We start from the raw sequence: 27,649 nt of genomic DNA on the forward strand, positions 1-27,649 counted from the left end.
AGAATGGTATGTCAAAGTAACCCAAGAAGAGAGAAGCACCTCAGCATAGAATTGTGCACAGGACTATGGGTGCATCTTAAAGCAGCGCCTTAGTTCAACAGTCAGGGAATCAATCAGAGTGTCGGACATTTAACGGCCGTCACAATCGCAAAATCCTTCCAATCCACAAAATGTTTTTAACCCTGACCACTCCCACAATTCATCTTGTTGTGTCTGCCGCAATGTTTTTTGAATAAATTCGGTTCTTTTACCCCCCAAAACAAAACAAAACAAAAAAAAAAAGAAAAAAAACCACAAGAGTCATTTCAAGTTGCAGTGACTGACCGGGATGGCACACACACCAAATAAATAAGACGCAACATAACAAATGACAGTCTGTGGGCTCAGATCCAAACCATCAGCACGTCCATTTCACTTTATTATAATTAAAACAATGCAAAAAAAAAAATAAATTTTTTTTTAATTCTTAAAATCAGAGTTAATAAAAATGTTGGCGCTTCATAATACACAGTAATATTAATAAGGTATAAAGTATAAAAAAAAACCTAAATGATATTATACAGAAGCGTTGGACTAAAAAGTTCCCTTCATGCCAGTGAAACACATGCAAAAGTATAGACTTGTTTCTTCTAATGTTTACAGAATTCATTGAAAAGAATAAGCTAAGCCAAAGCCCTGAAAAACCCTGAAGAATTCTTGATTATCTAAAAACACACACACGCACACACATAGAAGACCTTTAAATAAATAAATATTTACCTTATAATTAAAAACAGGCCCAGAGAAGGGAACCTGTCCAATGCACAGAGATTCTCAGTCTCGTCCGCCAATGAACACGTAACAAGTTACCTTAATGAGACGGGGTAACTGAAATTAGGACAAGAAATATCTCGCCCATCTGTTGATCAGAAAGTGAACGAGAGGAGCTTGAACACAAGATCAAGTAGAAAAATCTCCTCGGAATACATGAAGCCCAAACGATCCCACCACTGCTTTTGGGGGAAGGGAGAAGGATAAGGAAAAATTAAAAAAAAAAAAAAAAAAAAAAGTGGTGGTGGGGGGGCTGGGGGGGTTTGGGGTTGGAACAGTAACAGCACCATCGTTTCGGGGTTTATCGAACAATATCATCTCAGCAGGACAGCAGGAGTGCGACGCTTGTGTGGTGAAGACTAGCGATTATGTTACACAAGTTCACTTACAGTCACGGCTCTTTATACAAAGTCCACCATTTTGCATTCTTTGGCAACCTATGTACAAAACTGAAGGAGAAATAAAACGTGTAGACTAAAATTAATTTATACACAACGCTTAAAAATATTCAAATGAAACGGTTCTATAGCACCCACTATACAGTAGCTACGTCAGCCATAAAACAGGCCTTTTCTTGTTTTTTTTTTTGCTTTTTAAATCTAAACTGAGCTACAAAATTCCCTTTACACACTGTTTCAGTCACATTTCTTTAGCTACAAGACTCAAAAGGTACAACATTCCTTAAAAATAAATAAGATACTGATATGCTAGTAACATTGTACTATCAAATGAATGTCAGGAAGACTAATCAAATTGCTCAACCTAAACAGCTCACTCAAGGACGATGAATACAAACCCTTGACCTTTAAAGCCAGCGACATAATTTACCTACTGTAAAAAGACACTAATGTCTTACAATAAGATCAGACATAAAAATGAAAAAGCAAATGAAATTGGATTGTACTGTACAAAAACCCCCAACATTTTGTCATGTAAATAACATTATAGGCTTTTAAAAACCTTTGAGGTCATGGCAGGCTGTGCTAAGTGAACGCTACGATCTATCAATTCTGGACGCAAAAATACTCGAGTCCTGTCTGGGATTTGTAGTCCAGACTATGAGGAGCTGGTAAGGGTGAACCAAGCGTGGGCTGGATGATTGATTTCGAGACTTGCAGTCAGTCATTGTAGCTGGATTGTCGTTGCCATTTCATGAGCACTTAAAGGCTTTTCTTCTGTGGAGCGCCGAGTTTTCGCATTCCCCTTATCCTTCCGAGGAGCTCCTGCACGAAAGCCTATAAGAGAGAGAGAGAGAGAGAGAGAGAGAGAGAGAGAGAGAGAGAGAGAGAGAGAGAGAGAGAGAGAGAGATATTGTATAAGAGAGTGACACAGAGGCGAACAAGGTCATCATTTCATCTGAAGAGAAATTCCAGACAATGAACGAATTCAACAGGTTGTGTCCTCAAGCCATCGTTAGTTCCTTGATCTTATCATTCTGTTGTTAACCTTTGCTGCAGTGTGCGTGGTCAGTTGTCCCGTCTACACTCCCAGGAACAGAGGACTGTGGTGTCACAAGCATCGTTTTCCGCAAAACCCAACTGAAACCACACATTCGTGTGTCCATACAAGCCCAAAAAAGTAGTCCCATCTCCAAAAGCTTGCCTTGTACACCTTTAAGCCTTAACTTACTAATACAGCTGAATAATTTTTAAAAGCAGTATACACAAAGACATGTTTGACATGACTTCCAGGAAATGTGTTTTATGACTTGATTTAAAAAAATAAAATAAAAAAAAAACCCCACACACGTTTTAAAAAGTGGCTAGACATTAGGTGATGGAGTGGTGGGGTTTTAACCAGCCAGATTACAGTTTTGCAGAGTGGTAGATAATCAGAAGCATGCCTAGATGCCCATGATGTACACATACTTCCAAAAATGGAATCTCCGTGCTCGATTGCACTCTACTGTACTGTAGTAGTACCCACACATCTGTATGGAGGTCATGATTCAGTGCATATTGTATTTAGACAGATCCATTAGACAAAATGTGGGTTTTGCGGTCAGTAGGCTCGATCAGATTATCCCAGAATGGGTGTATTGGGGCAGAAGGCCATGGCACCAGATACCATACTAGACAAGCAATAAAACGCAGTGGGAAGTGCTGTTCTAGGAAAATAATATACAACAGGGTGGTGTGAAGTTGCTGTTGTAGCCTTTACTGCTCTGAAGGGATGTTACAGAAAACTAAAAAAAAAAAAAAAAAAAAAAAAAAAAAAAAAAGGCAACACCTTCTGACCGATCAGATTAGAGAATTCAACTGTGCCACAAACACCACAACATTAACTCTGGTTTAATGCAGATGTTTACATATGTTTGAATTATCTTTGAAAATACAATGGTTCCCAAAATGGTTCCCAAAATGGTTCCTCAGTTTGAACTTCTGGAAAAGGTTTCATAGAAGAAAGGTTCCTAGAAGAACTATTTTAGAACACCAAACACCAATAAGCAACCAACAAACCCTTTCTTTTAAAAGAGCATGGTGCACAGAGATCATTAAAAAATAATAATTTGGGATAGACTTACATCTGTTGGCTTATAGCAGTCTGTGAGGGATTCCTGGTGAGAGAAGAAGAAAGATCTCAGCATCTTTACATAAACAAATCAGGACCATTTCAGTCTATGCTTACAAACTGCTCCTAGAAATAAAGCTTGAATTTACTGCTCAACCCGAGCCAATGGTCTTTCTCCTCTCTGAATACAAGCACTTGCCTGTAATTTTACAGCTCTCTCGTCTTCACTGTTCACCTCCAGAAGATCATCGATGTCTATCTCGACCTCAGGCATCTCCTCTTCCTGAAAAAGACACAGGAACACATTTCCCCAAAGATTTCCCATCAAACATCTCATTCTTGAAAACATTTTCCATGACTCATCTATTCTAGGCTTAAGGAGTTTAAAAAAAAAAAAAAAAAAAAGACTAGAATGGCACCCCAATTGTGGAATAACACTGACACACAGAATTGCATGTGTACTGTTAGTCCGTCGTTGGGTCCCTCTCGTCTGGAGCTGATGAATGTCAGTATGTTGCAGTATGGTGAGAATTTGCAGAAGTGTGTCATCATTAAACGTCTTGAACACTTACACATCCCATGATGTCTGAAGGTGTCCAGGTCACACAGGGCTAAAACTAATCTACTCATATTAATCATCATATCAATGACCAAGGAAAAAAGGGGGGGGAAAAAAAAGAAGAAAAAAAAAGCACACAATCACATGGTGAGATGAAGGCTATAAATATACATCTGAAGTGAGGTGTGGGGGCCTGGTTTCCATTTAGCAATCTGTCTAGAATAGAAGACTGACAAGTGGCTGTGATACTAAGAGACATGGGATAGACAGATGGGAAGAGAAAAAGCACAATATCCCACAGTGAATACCCCTACATTACAACTATCATAAACTGCAACAACTTCACTAATCTAAACCGCCACCAACCAAGTACATCTGCCACCATAAACAGTGTTACTGTGAATGAGTAACAGTTATAATGAAAGCAGACTTGAATACACTGAAAAAGACACTATTAGAATAACATAAAATGTATATCAATAACATTGGTTTCACTTTGCCCATGTTTTGTTTTTCCTACATTCTTTTGAGAACCTTCTGCCATCACTTACACATTTGAATGGCCATGTAATATGAAGGAATGCGATAACATGAAATTAAAAATGACCTTATACGGCCATCGTTTCAAGTCAGGACAACAGTCATTTGTTGCTATAGTCAAGAAACTGTTTGACGCCGTACACAACAGCACTTCACCTTCATGCGTTCGCTGAGTAGGCTAATGGTTGAGAGGCAGGAATTTGGCCAATAGTTGCTGCAAGCTTTTTATAATCGACCAATTGGTGTGCAAGAAGGTGGGAATTACAGAGGGGTGTTAAAGCAATGTAACTATGCGCACACATGATGCAGTATTAGACCATAAGCACATCATAATGAAACTAAAGCTGAATCCCAGACATTCTCAAATTCAGAAAACCCTTTTTAAGGTCCGAAATACTTTAAGATCCGAAGAGGATGTGTCCGGATAAAAGAGGACGTATGGTCACTAACAAAAGCCTTTCAGAGAATGTGTTAACTTCGACCAAATTAACTTTGTGCAAGATTTATTTGCGCCTGCACCAGGAGGCTGCTCACGTGAGCCACGACTGGCAAGAGTGAACCAAAACTATAATCAGTTGTCTATATTGGGTTATGTCAAAAGATTCATTTCTTTGGTTTTAAATTAAAAAGACTAATCCTGATAGTATTCCTTTTTTTTTTTTTTTTTTTTTTTTTACAAAAAGTACTGGTAGTCTGATTACTCTGACGTAGCTAACAGATTATAGTTACCAGGTTTTTGAGTCCTGATTAGGTACATGTATTCCATTACTCCCCACACTTGGTGACATAACTACTGTACTATTATTTATAAATGTTATCCAGTACATTTCCTTTCTATTTTCTTTTGATTTCCCCATTCCATGTTCACACACTTAGTGCTAATTAGCCCGATTAAATGAGGTATGGCCTCTGTGCCTTTTGATCCTAGTGTAGGAAGAGTGGCCAAAATTCCTTTGATGTCAGTGAAGGTGTGGCCCCTGTGCCCCAATGAAGGAGGTGTGGCCTCTGTGTCTGAACCCCAGTGAAGAAGACATGGCGTTTGTACCTTTGAAGGAGGGTTTGAAAGTAGCGCTTGAGGAAGAGGGTGGTGGTTGGTGACCATTGCTTTATACCTTTGGTCCTCAGTAAATTACCTGTATTCTGTACCTTTGAGCCTCAGTGAAGGAGGCATGGCCTTCATAAATTTGGGCCTCAGTGAAGGTATAGCCTCTATACCACAGTGAAGGAGACGTGACCTCTGTGCCTTTGGGCCTTAGTGAAGCCTCTGTACTTTGGTTTGACAGACAATGGGCTCCAAAATTCATCAATTCCCCAATTGGATAATTTTCTAAAATACATTCTGTAGTTTTATTTACCTTGCAATGAATAAATTAAGATAAAATTTGTATAACTGCATGAATTCCCTTTGAACACTGTTGCACTTGACACCGAGTCACTGGAATTATAGGTTGTGGATATGCAGCTGAATCCTGCCTTTTCTGGACCCCCCCCCGCCTCCCGCCCACCCCACACACACACAAAAAAAAAAACAGCACATGGCCATCATTGTAAAACAGGATACCTAACTGGATTTCAGGCAGACAAAGACAAACATCTTTTATAGTAACAATTCCGACAGTAGAAACAGACACGATACAGCTGCGTGTGTGCGCGATAAATTGAATTTACTGAGACGGAACTCTTGGAAATTTTTTTAGCTGAGCCAGAAGAGCCTGAAGAAAGCTGCCATGGTGCATTACAAAAACGCTGCCTTATATCTCTCTAATAAACAAATCTGTCGTTAAACCATCCTCCGGTTTGATGCAGGAGTCGTTTTAATGAAAATTCTGCTTTACAAAACAGACACGAGAGAAAAACGGAGGCAGAGGGAGATGAGGAAGTGGGTCGGAGTAATTAGTGGCTGCATTAGTGAATGGTTAGGGTACAGCTGATGAGGGATGAGCAGTGTCAGTGTGTGCGTGGAGAGAGAATGAGTGGGTGGCAAAGAAGGAAATGCATAGCTTTGAAAAGTGACCAATGCAAATTCAACATCCTCTGTGGCCATGTGTGTGCGCGCGAGTTAAAAATAAATAAATAAATAAAATTAGAAAGAAAGAAATTTTGAGTTTCCCCTGGACATTTTTTAAGCACTGTCAGGGCTTTTATCCTATATATAAATAAATAAAATCCAATTTCTCCTCAATCTTTGATGCATTTTTACTACCTCTCTACTCTGTACGTGTTTTTTGTTTGTTTTTTAAATAAAGAATACAGCATTTTTCAAGCATGTGATTACCATACATGTAGTTTACTTCCCTGTATTTCCCTGTACTAGGGGGAAAAAAAATAACTACTCCAATCTAAATTCAAATCTAAAGGCAGATGTTGAGGCATGGAAAAAGATTTACCCTAAATGTATTTTTGTAAAAATATTCACAACTTCAGTCAAAGGAATTTGCAGAATAAAGCTCTGAATCTGTACAATTAGTCTCGACATGAGACAAGAACCTGTGGCTGTTTTACCAACCGTTCCCTCCAGGATTCCACAATCACAGAAATTAAATGCAAAATTAAGGAAACGCCACAATATTCGGAGGAGCTTGCAGTCTGTCAAACGTACCACAGTTCTCAGCAGATTTGGGCCAAGACGAGCCATGAGAAGTCATCACAATGTGCCTTCAGTCAAAGCCCTCTTCATGGAAGGTGCAAGTAACCAGATTATCTTTTTACTGTATTGCTTCAGTGCTGGAACTTTGTAGAAAACACTATCAAGACTTTATGTTCACGTCATCCTTTATCAATAGAGTCCAACAGTTATAGTTTTGGACCGGCATTATTCACGCATTTGAATCATCTGATAGAATTCCTGCTCAGAGACATCCACCTTAAGAGAGTTTGTCGGGAAATTTTTCGGTTCTTTTCTCCGTACAAGAAAAATTGTTAAAATTCCAGTCTGTGGTAATCGTACTTGCAGTGCACATGCTGTAAATTGTTCAAGGGCTGGAAAAAAAATCTGGAGTAAACTGTATTTGTGTCGTATTAACTTCAACAGAAAGAAAAAGTTGCACGTGTGTGTGTGTAGCTTTAGTCTTCAGCTACACATGAATTCCTGTCAGCGTTATTAATGCACTCTTTGACAAGTGTCAGATGTGTGTGCCTTTTAAAAAGGTCAGATGTTTACACACCTCTCTACCCTAATAATAACAACCACACATGACATGCGTAGGTGCCGACACTTATATAACTCAGCTGTCCAAACACAACACAGCTGCATGAATAGAAAAACAGGACACCTTTCATTCTCACACACTTTGCATTGCGAGTCCTACAAATCACCCCCACCAAAAAAACAAACAAAAACCCAACATCCATCACGTCTCCACCATCAATACATCAATGAGGGTAATAAATGCTCAGTCTAAATATCGATGGTGACAAATTTATCGCACCACTTCTTGCTGATGTGGTAAACCTATCAGAACTGATCAACTAAGCAAAACAACGGTCCAATGATAGAACCACCCGAGGGACGACCTTGGCGTTGTCACATTCCTCGTATGATACAGCAGCTCGAGGAATTTTCACAATTCATGAGATTAGAAATATAATAATTAGAATATATAGTATATTATAATAGTAGCAGTAAACCTAAAGTTAAAGCTTTACCTCAACAACTTTATTTAACAATGTATAATTTATACCAACTTAGGAGTAGCCAATCCACCAAGAAGCACGTTATTGACAGGTGGGAGGAAACAAGAGGAAACCCAGAGGAAACCCACGTTGACACAGGGAGAATATGAAACTCCGTACAGAGAGTAGCTCGACCTCAGGATCCAGTCAAGGCCCCTAGAACGGTGAGGCTACACTCCCTTAAAATCAATCACAGAGCAAGGCACATCCATCACGATCACCTGACACTGAAGGATTAGCTACGTGAAGCAATTTGTTAAAGAACCTCTACGAAGTAAAAGTCTTGCTCTCAGCAACAGTCTATATAATCAGTAAACAAGCGTGATGGTTAAGACCAATATCTTATCAGTCGTGGATACATTCTAATCAAACCGCCTCGCTGCTTTGTTTCTTACAGTGTGGTGCTAGATAACTAGAAACTGCAAAATACTGCATGATATCGCAGAACAGATTATTGTCAGAAGCCTGCACAGGCAACTCGACCGAGTTTACCCGATTTCTTTGTGCTGCCTCATTGTGCAGGCGAGCTGCGTTTTGTCTGCAGGCACAAAGTGGAGCAGACGGGTCAGTTTATTGAAGGTTTACCAAGGAATACCAAGCAGGCTTTAATCCTACTGAGAGAGCTTATGAGGAGTAAAGAAACCAGATAGACACTGAGCCGACAGCAACCTCTACATCTCCCCCACCATGCAACACAAACAGGGAATACCAATGTGCATGGAAGATACAGACTCACAGATGAAGAGGGTTGGTACATCATACAGACTCATTTTCTAGTTGACCTTGTTTCACCTTCACATAATGTGAATACTAGTGGTAACGCCACTGTCTGTATCCATGTAGTGCTCCAAAGATCTGTATCCGTACTTGGATTTAAACACTAACTGAGAATGGGCTGCCCCCCCACCTCACCTCCTTTTCTTTTTTCTGCCAGTTCCTCAACCTCAGCTACATCACCCCAGTTCATAAGTAGAGAATTATTTTATTATTTTTTTTGTTTTGTTTTTAATCCCACGCAGTTATTTGGGTTTGTACCTTCCCAGTGATATCTTCAAACAAATTTAATTGGTTCCATTTCCACCAAAATGTAAACAAACTAGCAGCCAATGCTAAACCAGACCACAATCCTGACCAGGCAGTTACTAAGGATGAATGAATGTTCATGTTAATGAACATGGTCTTCGTTTGCCTACTCGTTTGAGGGCATGAAAGTAAAACTCTCCCAATCCTGATGTATAAACTTCATCTCGATCAGATGCTCTGTGAATCTTTAGAAAAACAGACAGAAAATAGCACGATAGAATAGAACTCTGTTCATTTCGATTGACATTTTCAGTTACATCTTAGGCAAACACATTTTTGTCCACCTGCTTTCATGCAAACACACTGCATGTGTAAAATACGTGACGCATAGAGGAAGAACCCTAGTACAACCTTTGTACGAGTTCACACTGTGAAATGTATTCCCTCATGACTTCAGACAGACAGACATAGCCTCCAGGCTCAACCTCAAAAGAGCAATCGATCCACAGCAAGAGGGGTGTGTGTGTTTACAGACAGACCCATGCTACTGAAAGCCCGCCAGTAGTGTGCGAGTGCACGTACGTGAAATATCATCATGTTCAACCCCATCAGCTGCTGCTCATCAGCTACTTCAATACACAGTGACCTTCTCAATGACTAGACTTACAGCCACACAGACGCTCGTTGACACTCCTCTAGGACACACGCTCGTTCCAGTCAACCTTTACATTCTCCAAAACGTGTCCTTTCAAACCAAATACAGTCCATATATAATCTTGCATAGTTTGTTTTTAATGCCCAAGAAAATACAAAAATGGTCAAGAAAAGGCTCGAAACATTTACCTTCTAGATCTGGGAATATCTATGCAGCACTTTCGTCCTTTAATCTGTCCATCTCTCTAAGCTGTTCATCTGTACACTCTGCTCAAACAGATCAGCTTCCAAAGTCTCAACTTTCATGCTAATACCGCCATCAAACCGTCATCTTGTAGATCACCAACTAGCAGTGCAGAGACTCTGCCGAAATTCAGCTCGACTGGATCATATAACGCTTGCGCATTTGTTTTATGAGCTAACCGCGAAACCTGAGCGTTATCCCCTACGTTTGCGATTGTCGAATTAAAAAAAAATCCTATTAAATGCCGTTGCAGCTGTGCTAGCAATGTCCCTTTGTGATGTGAACCTCACGCAGGAACAAGGAAAACAGCACCGACCTACAAATTTGCACCAGATTTGCTAAGCACATTACAAATATTTCAATTTAAATATTACTTAAATATTAGTAGCTAAACATGTCAAATATTGCATAACAAGTCAGAGCCATTTTGTTAGTTAGCCAATAAAAGATATGCAGTTAGTTTCATTATTATGCAATCTAATAGAAATTTGCATTTCAAACTCAATCAACCTAACCATTTTAAATTAAAAAAAAAAAATTATTTAAACTTTTTATTTTATTTAAACTGTTTTAGCACAAAGCTAATTTAATAGCAATGGTGTATTTAGCAACGCTAGAGAACAAAAATGTTGCTAATGTTTGCTAATGACAAAACCAAACGAAAGAATATCCTTCATCTAGCTACTGGAATATATAGCTGGTCCGATAAGTTGTTAAGAAGCTAACATTATTATGTAGCTAAACAGAGACATAAGCAACTTTTGTATGGAGCCATTTTGTGCAGCATCAGCTATTCATGTAAGCTAAAGGCTAAAAGATGATGCTTTGAGAAATTGTCAAACTTTGATGAAAATTTCCTCACAGTATCAGCTTTTAGCTTACATGAGAAGCTTATCCTGTAAGAAATTTAGCTCAACTTTTGTCCCAGAAACCTAGAAATAATTTAATTCAACACAAAGTAAACAAGTAAACAAGTATACCAGCACACATGCAAATCACAAACCAAAATTTGCTACACATTTGTAACTTTACAAACGTTACATTTTATTAGCAGTTTCAGTCTTCACTGCAGTTCCTCCTTACTGTAATATACTGTTAGTGTGTAATATTTGCATCTTTGTTGTTTGTTTTTTCCTCTCGCTCATTTACATTCCGCCTATCAGGTCAGTCGCTCTGCTTTCCCAGTGGTGGACAGAGGTGATGACCCTGGTGTTGAAGAGACAGCTCAGACTACACTACCTGACAGTCTGAGAATCCACCATCACAACTGCTCCCATGCCCAGCCACTTTAATAGGAACACCTGTACAACTATTCATGCATTTATCTAGTCAGCCGATCATGTGGCAGCAGTACAACACAGATACGAGTCAAGAGCTTCGGTCAAACGCTCACAGAATTTCCGTGGGGAAACGTGATCGTCGGGATTCTGGCCGTGCAATGGCTGTTGATGCCAGACAGGCTGGTCTGAGTATTTCAGAAAATGGTGTGTGGGAAAAACCAGACTGGTTCAAGTTCAGACAGCAATTCAAATAACCACTCTGTACAACCATGGTGAGCGGAAATGTATCCCAGACTGCGAAACACATCAAAACCTTGAGGTAGATGGGCTAGAACAGCAAAAGACCACATTGGGCTCCACTCCTGTCTGAGGCTATAATAGGCACAAGCTGGCCTAAACTGGACAATGCAGAGATCTTGTCAAATAAATAGTAAAAGTTGTATAGCTAGGATTTGTAAGTCCTCTAAAATTAGGCTGTAAGGTCTGGGATTCTCTCCAAGCTTTCACCTCAATAAACAGGACTCTGCAATGAAAAAAGTAATTTAATATCTGGGGCACAGAGGGTGCATCTGAGACTGCAAACAAGTGGACGTGTCCAACCAGGACATCTTTCGGGGTTTGTGAGCCAATATACACAGTACAACGGACACATCCTTCATTACTTATTTTCCCCAACCATCACCAGTGAGTAGCATCCACCTGGATGACGCGACGGCAGCCATAGTGCACCAGAACACCCACCACACACCAACCATTAGTGGACAGGAGAGTTATCTAGCCAATTCAGAGATGGAGACTCGTGGGAATAACACTAGAGCACCAACCAACAGATTTAACACCAGCATCACTAATCACAAATATTTCAGTATAAACATAATTAACATGTTTCCAGTTGGAAGTGTCTGTTAAACTCTTCAGATCAAATGGGTTTAATAAAAGCCACTTATTCACTACATTACACCCACAACATTTTCAGCAGTCATGAGCAGTCAGTGGAACGATCACTCGGAAAGTGACCAGCTGTATTTATAGGCATCGTTAACCAACACAACATATGCTCACCAGGTTTCTCGCAGTTTATTGCTGCCTTTCATCTCGGCTCTGTCTGACATGTGAAACTGTTATGAGTCAGTTTGCTTGCTTCTGTATAACCCCCCCTCCCCCTTTCCTTTATATAGGTGGTCAGTCAATTACCTATTTGAACTGATCTGACCAATGGGAACACAGAGACCCAGCCAAAGAGGTGCAGTTTTGGCCACAAGCAGCACAATGGAGGCCCCATATTAACCAATTGACTCGCTTCCTGTTTACTTGCTATCTAGCTAGATTGATTGTGCTTTTGTTGGCGAGTGTTTGCCATTGTTGCACTGTTTCCATGTTGGTACTTAGTCCTTGCCCTTTCCAACAGTATCTGTCAGTTATGTGTTAGTTTCTTGCTCTATGCTAGCTCCATCGTACTGAGAACCGCACACCCACCCACACATCACTCAGTTACTACTGAATGTCTAGACTTACTGAAAACACAGACTTTTTTTTCTGTTCTTTTCTTACTCTGTGTTCTCTCCCTGGTAAGACTAACTTTGTGAATATTCCTTATTTAGGCTTAATATTGTGGTAGCCATACTTCCAACCTTCTGTCCTTCTTGTAGCCAGCACCATCCAACATTACCATGAACATTCAATCCACAATCTTTGTTTGTTCTTGTTTGCGCACTCATGCTAGACCTTAACCCCCTTCGGGAACGCAGCACATCCTGCTGTATCTCTCAAGTGATCTGCACAGCACTTGAGCGAACACTGACGCACGCCTCAATGGGCTATGGAAAAGTACATTTCAACATCTAATATTGCAGGTAGAGGCAATTTTATGCAAAAGCTGCAATACTATATCAGGACTCAACCTGACTTAACGAGTGACAAAATTGCCTAAAACGTAACGGCAACATTGGCAGTGCTGACTGACTCTTGAAACATGGACTGGGTAAAATCAGGTGAAATGGAACTGGTTAGTATTTGAATATGGATGGAAACCCCAAAGGCATTAATTCATCATCCAGCCATCCCACTGGAGTATGACCAACCATTAACCAAATCCACTGAATGTACTTTGTTTACCAATCACAATTGTGATGGTAAAATAGTGCACTGAGAATGTGTGCAATACAATTGTATGTTTGTATGAGAAATAAATCAGCATCTGGTTCAGTTTGTATGCGATTTTGTTCACTGCCAATTCCCACATCACTGTGTAGACACACAGTAGCGTTGCTGCCGTGTATATTAATTTCCTACAAAGTTAATGACCTGATGAAGAGAGGAAAAACACAGCAAATGACTAATTCAGAGGCGAAAAAAAAAAAAAAAAAAAAAATCACGGTTTTAAGCTTCTTTAGAGCAAGCTAATAACAGACCCAAAGCATCATGTCTAAGAAGACAGTGCTTCGAAAATTTAACTCCTTTACTCTCCTGAACTGCATATTTTCTTGCTCCAACACACCCAGTTAATCTCATCGAGGGTTTATTAGTGAGCAGATTAGCCCTGGGTGATTGGGAAACACTATTAAGATAAAGAAATTCCCAATTAGGGAATAAAACAAGAGCAGGATATAGCAAAGCACTGTAGTCTAATTAGTGACCCATGTCTCTCCCAAACAGCACTTGGTCTTAAAAGCAGAAAGAATAGCAGATGAGAGGGGGGAAATAAAATAAAATACACACCATCCGATTTGTTCAAAAGGATCAATCTTTGCAAATATAGAATCCTTTGTTTGCAACTAGAAGCTGTCTGCTATAAATCTTATGGGAAACCACACAAAGTGGGGACAATTCTCTTAGGAGTCAGCAGGGGACCTCAGGGGGCAAAAAAAAAATTATACCTCACCATTTTTTTTTTATTTTTTATTTTTTTTGCATGTGCACAACTTCAAAAATTAACCATGTGACAATATAATATGAAACTAGACACTGGATTAACTGATTTGGAAATTCCCACATCTATTATCTAGCAGAAATAGCAATGGTACTTGCTTTGGAAATTGAAAGTTAAAGCTCTATTGTCAAGCGGAATAACAGGTTACAAGGGGTCCAAGAATATAAATGTAAATATGATTTTTAAAAAATAATTTAAAAAAGTACATGTTTAATATTTAGGGGTCCAAACACTGAAACGCAAGCATGGATCGTCAAAAAAACAAAAACAAAAAAAAGATCATTAAGAGCACAGGTTCCCAACGCTGGTCCTGGAAAACGATGCTTTCCCTGCTCACTCACTTCAACCTCAGGAACGACTGTTAAATTAGCCAATTAGTTCAATCAGGTAGCTGAGAACAAATAAAACACTCAAATGTGCAGGACAGATTGTAATCCAGGACCTGGGTTGGGAGCCTATGACCTAGAGAATAGGCAATGTGTAACACTTAGGGGTCCAAGCACTGAAACATAAGCAGCTAACAGCAAAAGCAGTGTCACAGATACATCTGTGAGCCAGATGCATGAAATATAGGCATCAGAAAGACACTGAAAAACTATTAATACCAACAACAGCGAGCAGATCTGTACAAGAAGATTTGTACAATAACACAAACATTATGGTGCATTTACTTGATTTATGTATATGCAATCATTTCAGTCCAAGCACTACCAAGTAATAAGCCTATTCATTAATTTTTCCACAGTCCTGTCTTTATCTAGCAAACATTCATGCTAGAAAAGCATGAAGAAAAAAAAAAAAAACTATGATGTGTTACAAGCAATAGAAATTCACTTATATTAACAGTTCACCATATCCCATTATTTTATATGGCTTTATCCTGATTCCCCAGTGGAACAACAGGGTATTACAGTTTACAGCCCCATTTAAATCTCATGCAGGGTTTATTAATGAGCTGATTAGTTGAGTCTTAGAGCAGAAAGAATACTAATACGAGCAGAGCAGGATTGGGAAACACTGCATCAGGAGAAGTACGAACAATTAAAAAAAAAAATCCACTTAATGACCAATGCATCTTCTAATTCCCAGTTTGTTCTACAATCAGTCTAAAAATAATGTATATGTGCCACATTAAGAGCTAAGTCAAGCATTAAATCAGCATGGACGTTCTCATGACAGACAGTAAGGTCTCTAGTGTTTGAGGAGTGAACAGCTACACTGTAATGCACAGTGTAAGAGTTAATTCAGCAGTGAGGACTGTTGTGTGGTGATGATGCGTTAAAGCACCGCAGAAGAGACCAGACAAAAATGTAGGTCAAATAATAGCTCCTAACAATTGATGCGCCTATAGAGACAGGTGCATGCAGATGTGCATCTGTGCAAACGCGCATGCAGCTGTATCTGTATCACACACCTCGCAGTCGTACAGCTCGCTCAGCTGCTCGATGATCCACTCTTCCAGCACGAGTCTCTTCCGCAGCTCTTTCCGGTCGTACTTCACCGTGACTTTGCCCTGCTTCTTCTGCACCGGGTCGTCCCGAGGCACCGGGCCGTTGCCCACGCAGCCCACCCCGGGTGCCGTCTGAAAGAATACCCGGCCCGGGGACGTGGGGATCGGCGCGGACGGCTCGGGGCTGGCGGCGGACATGGCGCAGAGGTCACGATCAAGCGGCGGCGGTGGCGGTGGCGACGACAGCAAAAATATAACGAGCGGCGCCTCAAAACACCTGCTATTTAAAGCTCCGCGCGAGCTCTTAAAGTCCGTGGGCGGGGCTTCGCTGCCAAATTAACGTTGTAAGCCATGATGATTGGTCAGCGGTTTGCTCCTCGCGTCTCTTATTGGCTGCAGTGGCTGTTGTTGATGAAGCACGCGCTCTAAAAGGGATGCACTCGTTGCCCTTTGTGGTAATCCCCCCTCCCCCCCCTCTTTTTTTTGGAGAGCTCACAGAAAATGTAAGAATTGTAATGTGTTTTGTGCTAAACGTTTAAGTGGAATATATATATATGGTTTGCAATGGTATTTGTAGTGGAAAATTTCTGTGATGGTTTCTATTGGGTCTAACATTTTCCATTACAAATACCATTACAAACCATCAACCATTAAAACCTTTACCATTACTGGTCCTTAATGGTATCCAATAGAAGGTAACAAATTACCAGTAGAGACCCATAACAACCATTACAGTTTCCATTAAAACCAATCCCATTGTTACCATTAAAACCATTACAAATTCTATCAGGGTTTCCATTGTGTTTTTCAGAAGGAACATTATACAGCATACACCGTTGTTGTTTTTTTATGAGGAAATTTAATCCATGTTAAGTTTCTTTTGTCCACATAACATGAATATGAATATTCACCATATGGACCACAAAATAAACTGAATTTTCTTTTCTTTCTGTAATGCCCTAATAATAATAATAATACACGATTAGGTTGGCACGCAATTACTTACAGCTACATAGAGCGCCCCATGAACAAGACATATAATTGGTTATTTGTTGCCACAATGCAGCCTTAACTGCAGCGTCACGCTTGAGATCATTTTGCACTTCGTTAAATTCTTCTTCCACCTGAACACTCTAAAGATTTGTGCAACCAAACACCATTTATGCCCAGGTCCCGTCCTTGCGTCAGTGTACAATCTCCCCTGTGTACTGGTATACTTGTACTCAAGAAAGACTCTTACATGCACTATACAAAGAAAACATATTGCATCTAGACTGGAGTTTGTGCAAGCAGTCCAAGCAGCTCTAAGTTCAAGAGTCAATAACACAGAATCTGGCTAAACAGATAATCAGTGAAAGACTTATACTTTGGCTAGAAATCTATTAACAGTATTGATTCATTATAATTAGCAGACAATACACCTTATATCGCACATCATCATTACACGCACACACTGAAGCATAGCGACTAAGTGATGAGTGCAGGAGAGATAGAAGCATTAGTGCTGAGGGAACCGGGAGGTGCGATATTGTTTAGAGGATGTTCTCTGTGTCTCTGCCTAACCTTCATTCAGTGCTCTTATCACCCAGCTGACCGTATCGATCTACACTCAGCATGGCTTTAAAAAAAACACCAAAAATACTGCACACACACACACACACACACACACACACACACACACACGCTCTCACTCCTTGAGGTAGAAAAACAGAACCCAATCTTTGTTTTGAGTCTGCGCCATCTCATTAGTGGGAGATTCATTAAGTTATATAAGCCTATAACACTATTACTTGCTCTCTCTCTCACTCACACACACACACACAGTGTACACCAGAGGTGGCTGGTATAAAATGACTAGCTGTGCTAAGTGCCCCTCTCTTTCAAAGATAAAAAGATCTCAGTGTAGGATTTAATTTTTAGCAGATTGTGTGCTGTTATTTTCTATGATTTCTGTGGAACCAAAAAGTGCTGATGCTGGGGCTGATTTCTTTCTAGCCCAGACTGTTGATTCATGGAGAATATCAGTGACAATCATGTCAGGTGATTACATGGAGTGACACGCACCCAGGATTTAATCCACATTTGGTCTGGTGTTTATTTATTTCAGACAGTTTCACTGATGTGTCTGTAAAATATCAATGAGAAGGCGCCATCGATGCGACCTCACAATATAATTCTCTGCACCAAATACCCTAATAGTTTCATTGTCAAGCAATTGGTTGATATTAGATTGTAGCATCCTGTCTAATATCATCACCAGCCATCACTGGTGTATGCTATTCGAAAGACCGGGATATCTGATGTTTTGAGGACGTATACATACTGTAGCTCGCCACTGAAAAAGCATATTACACACATAACATTAAAACCACTGATGGGTAACGTGAATAACATTGATTATCTCGTTACAGTGTCGCCTGGTAAGGGGTGGGATATATTATGCAGGAAGTGAACTGTAAGTTCTCGAAGTTGATGTGCTGGAAGCAGGAAAAATGGTCAAACGTAAGGATCTGAGCGACTATGACAAGGGCTCAATGTTTGTACTTTAAGAAATGATAGCTAGTAAATTATCTTAGGATTCGTAACAGGTAGACCTGATAGGTATTTCAGAAGCCCATCTGAGTCCCAGCAATTCACCTGTTAAAATATAACTTTATCCATCCATTCATTTTCCATACCGCTTATCCTACACAGGGTCGCATGGGGAGCCTGGAGCCTATTGCAGGGAACTCAGGGCATAAGGTGGGGGACACCCTGGACGGGGCGCCAACAAATCGTAGGGCACAGTCGTACACAAACATTCACACACTACAGACAATTTGGAAACGCCAATCCGCCTACAATGCATGTCTTCGGACTGGAGGAGGAAACCAGAGAACCCGGAGGAAACCCCGAAGCACAGGGAGAACATGCAAACTCTGCACACACAGGGAAGAGGTGGGATTCGAACCCTTAAACTCGGAGATGCGAGGCAAATGTGGTCATAATTAATATCAGTTAACATGTAGTGATGTGCCTTTCGTGAACAAGTCAACTCTTTGAATCGGGTCTTTTTTATGCTTTGGGTAATACTTCCAGAACTTTCCACTTAGTCAAACTTCGAGCCAGTTCTTATCATAATTATATGATGTGTGTTTCCAGTCTGAGGGGTCGACTACAATTGCTGCTTGTTATAATGATTTGTTTAATGTAGTGTTTCGGGGAGGTGAATAGCATGTTTAACAGATAGGAATCTTCTCTCAAGATAGAGATGGGTTTCAGGAAACAATTTACAGTAAATGATTGATAGGCATAGATTAACAATCTATTTATTGCTTTTTTTTTTTTTTTTTTAGAGCAGTTAGCCAATTGAGAATCAAAAGAGTCGACTTTTATTGATGGACAGAGCCCAGGTCATTTCATGATTTTCTTTTTTTAATGATTATAAAATCATGCTTTGGTGTGTGAAGATATTTTAAAAGTCTTGCTCAAGGGCTTTGTCATTTATTGATAGAAATTATGGTTATTTTTAGTGAGTCAGAGACTCTTTGGGTCCCCAAATGGCACCTTGACATTTGTTGGTGTTTGCCTATTTATTACTTCAAATATTTCATGAGATCTCACTCTACCTTTTGATTAACACCAGTATGAAGGCATCTATGAAGCTAGATGTTCATGTAGAAGAGTCGGCTCAAGGTCTCGTTTGTCATGGCAGACAGAGCAGTACTTCTGGTATCTCTCCGGCTGCAGGTTCACTCCTATCATCCTCTGCTGGTCCTGGGACCTCAACTCAAACTTTTCTGGAGAGAATTATATACACTGAACTCCGAAAATACTACCAGGGTGAATAACACACACAGTTTGCCCTTTTACTACATGTTATGTCACTGTATTTATGGATGGTTCAAATGCTGTGACAGAATTCCGTCAACTCATCAACTGTTACACCATTCATTAGCTTAATTTGGTGTGTTGGAGATGGAAAACGCTGACGTGAGTACTGACTGGATGTGCAAACTGTACTGTATGTGTGTAGTCAAGGACATTTTTTGTGTAGAATTGAAAGTGTTGTGATGCAGCGCCCCCCTCTGGACAATGAAATAGTGCACCAGGTCAATAATACAAAACTCATAACTGGATAATCTGAGGAGGAATCACAAGAAATTCCAACCCATTCTTGGTCCACATCTTGGTTAAGTTATCCCCAAATGGGATTTTGTTATTTCACACTGGAAAAGCACTTCAGGTCATATAACCTCCAGCCTAGAACATGTTATGGCATCCCTTTTTAAAAGTATTTATTTATTTATTTATTTAATTGATTGATTGGTCAGGTGATCAAGATTTTGGCTGCAATGATGTAAAGAAATAGTTTGGGTCACATGGAACCAAGTTAGTAAAAAGTACGGGACATGGATGTTGTCCCTTCTTCCAGTGAGATCGAAGGCAATAAAAATCAAGACAGCACAGCACATTAATCTTAACTTAATAACTTTAATAGTAACTTGTGGTGGATCTCGAGTCTATCCGGAGTGGGAATACACGCTGGATGAAATGCCAGTCCATCACGTGGCCAAAATGACATTTATTAATAATATAATGTTTCCACAGTGTTAACCACAAATGTGGCATACTGTGTAACAGCTCCAGGGTTCCCAATATGATCCTGATCTCAGGTTACTGTCTGTGCCCATGTTCTCTCTGTGTCTGTGTGGGTTTCCTCCGCATTCTCCAGTTTCTTCCCATCTCCCAAAAACATGCCAGTAGGTGGACTGGCAACTCTAAATTGCCCCTTAGGTGTGAACATGTGTAACCTGGTATGTTCCCACCTTGCGCCCCTTAATCCACAGTGACCCAGACAATGTCTACATCATCACACATTGGCCTCCAAATATGTTCGGCTCAGCAATACCATTATATATATATATATATATACACACACACACACACACACACACACACACACACACACACACACATATATATATATATATATATAAAGTCTAGTGACATTGTTCTTAAAGTGGGGTTCATGGTGTACTTATCTAGGGGATATGTACTTGAAAGGGAATGGGCTCATCTAAAACAGTCTAATGGTATGCTTTATGACTCCAAACCAAGATCACATTGTAAAATGAATTTGTAGGCTATAGACAGTAGTGTTGATTACAAAGATTTACAACCAAAGTAGCTGTGTGTACAAACAGGATTACAGTATAATACATAAACCTAATAATGATTGTATTACATTTTTTACTGACTTTCTGGCTGACTGAGAAATCTCACATGACTTTAGTTATGATTTCAAAAAAAAAAAGAGTCACTTTCACCTTCCTTTTAATCCTTTTCACAGAATGTAATGAAGAACAGTTTTGACGTTTAGCACCAATAGGTGGCAGCAGTGATCAATCTTCCTACAGTTTATTCGTTCATTTCTGGTCCCTGGAATGTTTTCTTTTTTTCGTTAACATGCAGAGATCGAACTTTCAAATGATTGTGCATGCTTTATTTTGTGTCCTGTATTTTATTCATTGTATTTTTAATTGATATTTGAAACTGTTCATTAGATGAAACTACATACGAGTTGACTATTTTGGGAGGGAAAAAACCGGCTCTGTTTTTCTGTATCTTTCAAATCCATCAATATAGATCAGCTGTGTTTTTTTTATATGTATTTTTGCAATTATTTTGAAACGCATTTTATTTATATAACTAATTAGATTGATCAGGGTTTAAACTGACCTGCCCTTTTTTCTTTTTTTCTTTTTTTTTTTTACACCTGTCCGCTAGGCGCGCGCGGACCTGCTGATGACCGACTCCGCGCTCGCGCCCCGTAATCCTTTCCCGTGACGTCGCGAGAAATGGCGGAGCGCGAGGAAAGCTACGTCTGTCGGAGTTCCAGCCAAGGTGAGCACAGTTTAACTGGAAACATTTTTTCCCCAACGCTATTAGGTTATTTCTTGCATACAACAACAACAACAATAAGCACTGTTTATCTTGTAAAGACAGACATAAACAAAAACAAGCGGCAGGTGAATTTATCAGCAGAACATCGCGCGAGCCGGTCGGTCACGAGAACCGGATTAGATCCGAAAGAGTCTATAATTAACCGTGATTTGTCTGGATTTCACTCAACGTGCACTTTTTAACGACTTTTCACGATTTTGCCATTTTATTCCACTATAATGTGAAGTTACATCCGGGTTTTTAAAGCTCTAGAGCGAGTTGAAACACCTGTTTGAGTTTTGCTTGTTGTTCCACTAGAGACAGTTTAAAGTTCGTAAATATGAAACATTAAGCAGATTAACAGCCATGTGAAGCCATTCGGTGTTATATTAGGGAGTGTAACAGGCTACACCTGATTTATGTCAGTGTACACCTGCTGTTACAGCGCCTGGGTAAATAAAACGCGTCAGTTGTTGAACTATCCGTCATTTGATCATCGTTTGTATTCATCTCACAGTGAGGGAGTCAAATAATAAGAGTCGACTCCACGATTCTTTTCTAGTCGCCATGGAAATATGTGTTTTTGAGCTGTTTGTACGACGCTGTCGTGCTGTAAACACACAAGACTATGTACATTGACATCAAAAACGTGTTTTGTGACTAGTCTTGTATTAATTTTTATAGGTTATCATTTACAGGAGCACCGTGAACCATTTTTAATGATTCGTTTTGTACTTGTTCAATTTGCATCCAATCAAATGCGCTGCTTCTCAATACCCAAACTGATGTTTCCTCGCTCCTCCGGCCCGTGACCCGGAAATTGATCGACGTCAGCCATCTTGAAGGATATATAATTTCTCTAATTGCATGGCGAGGAAGCTTTCAGAGGAGCTAGGAGTGAGGACACACGGGTGTATCCTGTGCTCATAGAAAAATACGAGTAATTACAACGTCAACATGGGTTTGATGCTAAAATCGAGCATGTTATTCTCTTTCTCAAACCCCTGGGAGGTGAAAAGATGTCTGGAATTCCACTTCTGTCGCCCGTCCTTTTTGTGTCATTCCTGTTTTGATTGGGCAAAACCTGCTTTTGACCTCCATGACTTTTCATTGACCCGCTGCAATGAATCAGCAGTCTGGGCTGGAAAGAAATCAGACCCAGCCTCTTCACCATTCAGGGTGGTGTTTATTTATTTATTTTTTTTCTTTCACTTAGTAAAGTTAATAACATGAAAATGCAAAGATGTAGTGGACTGTTGGGGCATCATAAGATATGTTACGCTTCAACTCCCGGCAAAGATCAAGATTGCTCAAGTATTAGCCCTTACTTGCTGGTGTAAATAGATGCTGTGTGTGTGAGAGGGAGGGAGAGAGAGTGTGTGCATCTTTCTCTGGCCTGTAGATCTCTGCAAGGTGGTTTATCAGAAGGAAAATCCCTGCTGGTGTGCTAACGAGTGAGCTGCTGAATTTCATAAACACACGACTTTGGCGTCATTCTGTTCATATATATATATATATATATATATATATATATATATATATATATATATATATATATATCCAGTGAACACATATGAAGGGCCATACAAGGAGAAAAAACCCAATTCTTTCTATATATGAAGTGTGGAAGATTTTGAAGGTGTCATGCTTTGATATTGATGATGACATCCAGTGAAAATGACTGAAAGGTCTCGAAGGCTTTGTTAGCGGTCCTTACGGTGGCTGAACCTGCTCACAGGGAGAACACCGCGCTTCAGCAGGCGCACACTCACACCCTGCATTATACGAGATGCTCCCCGCCGTGAGCGCCCGGCGTGTTGCACCATCGGATATGGCGATGCCGGTTCGTCCTCGACGGCGTGATATTTAACCGAGCAGAGAGCTGGAACGCTGTATGGTGTGCAATAAACGATGGATGTTTGCTTGTTCAGCAGGTTTATGGGTTTATGAGGGAGAGCAAAGCAAACCGAAGGACGCACTTCCTCGCACATGTCGGGAATTTGTACGTGAAGATGAATGTGGTGTAAAACAAACAAAAAAGGAACACGAAGATTTTTATTTAAATAGTACGATGGACGGGGGAGGGGGAGGATAAAATGATTGGTCCCAGGAGTGATGATGGGCTGCTGTGCACTGTTGAACTGAATCCTTATTGCTCCTGTGCTTGCTTACATTGCAAATTTATACTACACACACACACTGACTGGGAGGTGTGTCTGTCTGAAGAGCAGGAATAATTGCACTGTTTTTGTCATGTAAAAAACTTTAATAAATCTATATCTGCTCGTAAAAATGATATCAAATTTTCCCACACAATGTTTTTCCAATCTGTCTAGTTTCGGTGAAAAACGTCCCTCAGGAGTGAAACCTGATGTGTGTCTTTTCTGCTGTCGTAGCCCATCCGCCTCGACGTTTGACGCATCTCGAGATGCTTTTCTGCTCACCATGTTTGTAAAGAGGTTGTTTTTCGCACCACCCCATGTATGAAAATCCCAGGGGAATGGCAGTTCTGCGTCACAGCGTCAGTTCTGTTCGGTGTTCTTTTTGGAAGAAGGCCTACGCTTTCTGTCAAGCCATCATTCCTCTTCCTCGGCTTCGTATGGTTGGACAGCGATCATTAACCGACTGGCTCGCCTTGCCCTGTTTCCCTCCGTCCTGAATATTTCAGTAGGAAATAGAGAGCCGTGTGTGTGTGTTTGAACCAGAGAGAGAGAGAGAGAGAGAGAGCGAGAGGGCGAGAGAGAGGATGAGCAGTACAGCAGCAGAACAGACCTTGAGAGAAAGTGGCAGCATCTCTGTGGCATAGAGACCTATAAAAGAGCAGAAAAGAGGAAAGCTTGAGGATGAGGCGATCTTCTGTAACGTTTATCAGCATGAGATGTCTTCGCTAAGCTACTTACATCCTGGATTAGCAAGTTCTCCTTTTTGTAATTTCTCATCAATAGTTTTCGGATCTTTCTGCGTCATTTAAAAAAAATTTTTTTTTTTTTGGTCACTTCTTGTCCTGCCTTCTCATGTCTCGCACGCTGTAGCTCGCTCTTGCTGTCATTCTGCACGCACTTGGACCAGATGAGGAGTCTGAGTGCTAGTAGTTAGCATTAGCGTGAGTAAGCTCACTGGACAGGAGCGTGCACAGTCACACGCGCACACACACAGAGAGAGAGAGAGGGAGAGCGAGCGAGGGAGGAAAACAACGAGGAAAGCCAGGACGAGGGCTGTGCAGAGCGACGGAGGATGCTGTTGCCCCCCAGGCTGAGGAAGGGGGGCAGCAGGTCAGTCATCCCCTCCCTCACCACCATCACCGAGGAAGACGAGGAGCAGCGGAGCCGGCGCAGGAAACGCAGGAGAGGAGGTGAGAAGGAGCAAGAGGGAGGCAGAGAGGATGTCAGGTCACGAAGTGATGGAGGATCTACAGGATCGTCAGTCTTGATTCAGTTCCCGTTCTAATCTAGGTCTGATCCGGCTATTCGATTATAGACCGATTATCTTTAGCAGGCGATGTGGATTAGAGCTGCGACTAAATTCTGTTGATCACAATAAACGAGGTTGGGGATCGACGATGCGGGTCAAAGTCGGATTAAGTAGCCTGCCTCGGAGATATGCAAAGTTTTACAACAAAACTCCAGATTTAGGTCAGTGTCTAGAGTGTGTGTGTGTGTGTGTGTGTGTGTGTGTGTGTGTGTGTGTTTTCCATTGGTTTGTAATTTGTAAGTTTTCAGACATTTCAGTCCCACCTAGATTTAGCGATCTCAGAAATGAACGCAAATCCAAGAAAACTCTGCAATATTCGGAGGAGCTTGCAATTTTTCAGAATTACCGCAGATTTGGGGTCAAGATGCATCATGTGACGTCATCGCAACGCGCATTCAGCCAAAGCCCTCTTCGATAAGCGTGCGTCAAACACGAGTACAGCTAAAAGGTCTCATTTACTAAAACAATTCCGTGCAATTGCAATTTCACCAATTTAAGTCGTTTCTGCAACAAAAAAAGCACAACAAACACCTGAATCTCTTACACTGTAAATATTGATCTCGTTGTTGATGATGTTGTAAGCTTAAAGAGAGTGCGGCTCTGAGGAAATATGGCACATGGAGCCAGAAATAAAAATCACCAATGCCATGTTGTTCTGTGCATTTGATGGTCGTCGAGTTTGGTAAAGTTATGAACATGCCCAATGTGGCAGCAGTGTACTAAGTTTACACACACCCCCCCCCCGGTTGCCTGGTGGTTATTGTAAAGAGACCCTCTTGTTTCTACTGTTTCTGGTCTGATCGTAGTAGTAGAGGTTGCTGTTGTAGGATTTAGTGCGAGCTCACATGGTAGGGGTTGCAGTATATTTTGGGGACTATAGACGAACACAAAACAGATGAGCACCACTGGAGCAAGGAACCTGATCTGTGCGGTCTAGGATCTCGACTGAGTAACAGTGCTTTAAAAATCCAAACTAACCTCGTGTCCGATTGCGCATGATTCACCGCTTGAAAGACAAAAAGCGATAGTCCTCCACGACTGCGTTTGGATTTTGAGCACGCACTCGTACACATGTTGACGTACGAAACGTCAAGTTGCTGTGTTTAGTATTCTTAAATGAACGGCAATCTATAATACTTGAGGATGCATGGTTAAGTGAGCAGCTATACTGGATGTGGTACTTCTGTATCCAGGATCGTTGTGAGGTTTGGCTTGTTTTGGCGTGTGTGCATACCTGTGGACTGGCCTGAAGGTTTGTCTTGCTTTTATGCCAGACATGCATGACCGAGAACTATTTCGAGTTGTGTATATACGAGATTACGTCTTTTCAAGTAACAGGTTTGAGTTCATCCTTCATTGCCGCTATTGTTAAACTAATTGTTTGTCTTCATCGGAGTCCTAAGCCAACTTCCTGCGAGTAAAACCTGGCCTTATTTGACTGTAGGGAGTGGCAATGTGAGGCATTAATAACCCGACACACTCGCATCATCTCACATGACCCGAAGGCAAAGGACATCAGTAGTGAGTATGACGTGAGGTCAGGTGAACACCGGTGTCCTGGGTGGCTGACGAACTGGCTTCCCGGTATGTGCCTCATTTCACTTTTGAATTGAAATACCGTACACACGGCAGAAATACTTCAGCCCTCAAGCCATGCTGGTGGCAAGAACTCTCAGCTTGAATGGGCCTCTGCAGTCAAAAACGCATATATATATATATATATATATATATACATCCATACATCCGGCCTTCCGAAAGCATTCCAGTAGGTGGACTTTTTAGCAAAATATCTTCCATACTTGGTTTATGTTCTGTATATATCTTTTCAGACAGCCTTTAAGAACACCTTCAACAAATGAACGTATTGAAATCATTCTCACGGCTGGATCGGTAAGCTGTCACGAGGTTGCGATGGACTCTGAAGGATGGACTGTGATGGATTAAGAATTTGGCAAACTTCTTAACGAATTCAAAAAGACTGGCGGTGTCACAGATCTGACGAAGGCACCACCGTTGTGGTGCTATCAATCGTAGCCCCCTGTGTATGGAGACTTTTGGGACACCCTGTATATTTCCCCCAATGTCTGAATACGTGTTGTGCACTGGAATCCACTCCTGGGTGTATTCCTGTCTCTCACCAAATGTTCCTGTCGTATTCCGGTATATTCCTGCCACCCTGACCAAGACTGAGCGCTTACTGAAGATGAGCAAGATGAGATCATTTTCTGTTTTGGTTCAAGTGCTGAATCATCTCCTGAAATATGATTCACTGGAGATGCTTTATCAGTACTCAGTATCTCACTTTATGACCCTTTCTATTTAAGCGTTCATGCACCCTGACTGGTTCATTCAGTAAGAATTAGCTTTCAGGAAGTGCTCCAGTGTCCTAATCATGGATTCGTCGGAGAATGAAAGCGATACCCTTTTTTTTTTTTTTTCTTTTTTTTTTTTCCTTTTTTTAAAGGAGTCAAGAAATGTTTGTTGTAAGAAAAAAACCCTCAGGGATACTGTGTGATGGTGTATAAGTGTTCACAGAAACAGTCTTTTTGTGCTTTGTGCTTGATTTGAGCAAGCGTTCTGC

General features: G+C 40.7%; 2 protein-coding genes across 6 annotated transcripts in view; one reads left to right on the forward strand and one right to left on the reverse strand.

The window, feature by feature from the left end:
* Positions 1–1,284: 1,284 nt before the first annotated feature.
* On the reverse strand, positions 1,285–15,957 carry ppp1r14c (protein phosphatase 1, regulatory (inhibitor) subunit 14C). Its single transcript, XM_017486398.3, has 4 exons — positions 15,637–15,957; positions 3,521–3,604; positions 3,335–3,367; positions 1,285–2,045 (listed from the first exon to the last, which is right to left on the reverse strand). The coding sequence occupies exons 1-4, from the start codon at positions 15,868–15,870 to the stop codon at positions 1,971–1,973; spliced, it is 426 nt and encodes a 141-aa protein (XP_017341887.1). The 5' UTR covers positions 15,871–15,957; the 3' UTR covers positions 1,285–1,970.
* Positions 15,958–21,125: 5,168 nt separating this feature from the next.
* map7b (microtubule-associated protein 7b) overlaps positions 21,126–27,649 on the forward strand; it is a 29,602-nt gene continuing 23,078 nt past the window's right edge. For 4 of the 5 annotated variants that reach the window (XM_053686280.1, XM_053686281.1, XM_053686283.1 and 1 more), the window contains exon 1: positions 24,817–24,949. In XM_053686280.1, the coding sequence (XP_053542255.1) occupies positions 24,832–24,949 (118 nt within the window). In that variant the 5' untranslated portion in view covers positions 24,817–24,831. Of the gene's footprint in view, positions 21,559–24,816; positions 24,950–27,649 lie in introns of those variants that run through there. The other variant, XM_053686282.1, reaches the window with a different exon arrangement.

The sequence above is a fragment of the Ictalurus punctatus genome, chromosome 15, assembly GCF_001660625.3.
Source record: "Ictalurus punctatus breed USDA103 chromosome 15, Coco_2.0, whole genome shotgun sequence".
In the NCBI taxonomy this organism is placed as follows: domain Eukaryota; kingdom Metazoa; phylum Chordata; class Actinopteri; order Siluriformes; family Ictaluridae; genus Ictalurus; species Ictalurus punctatus.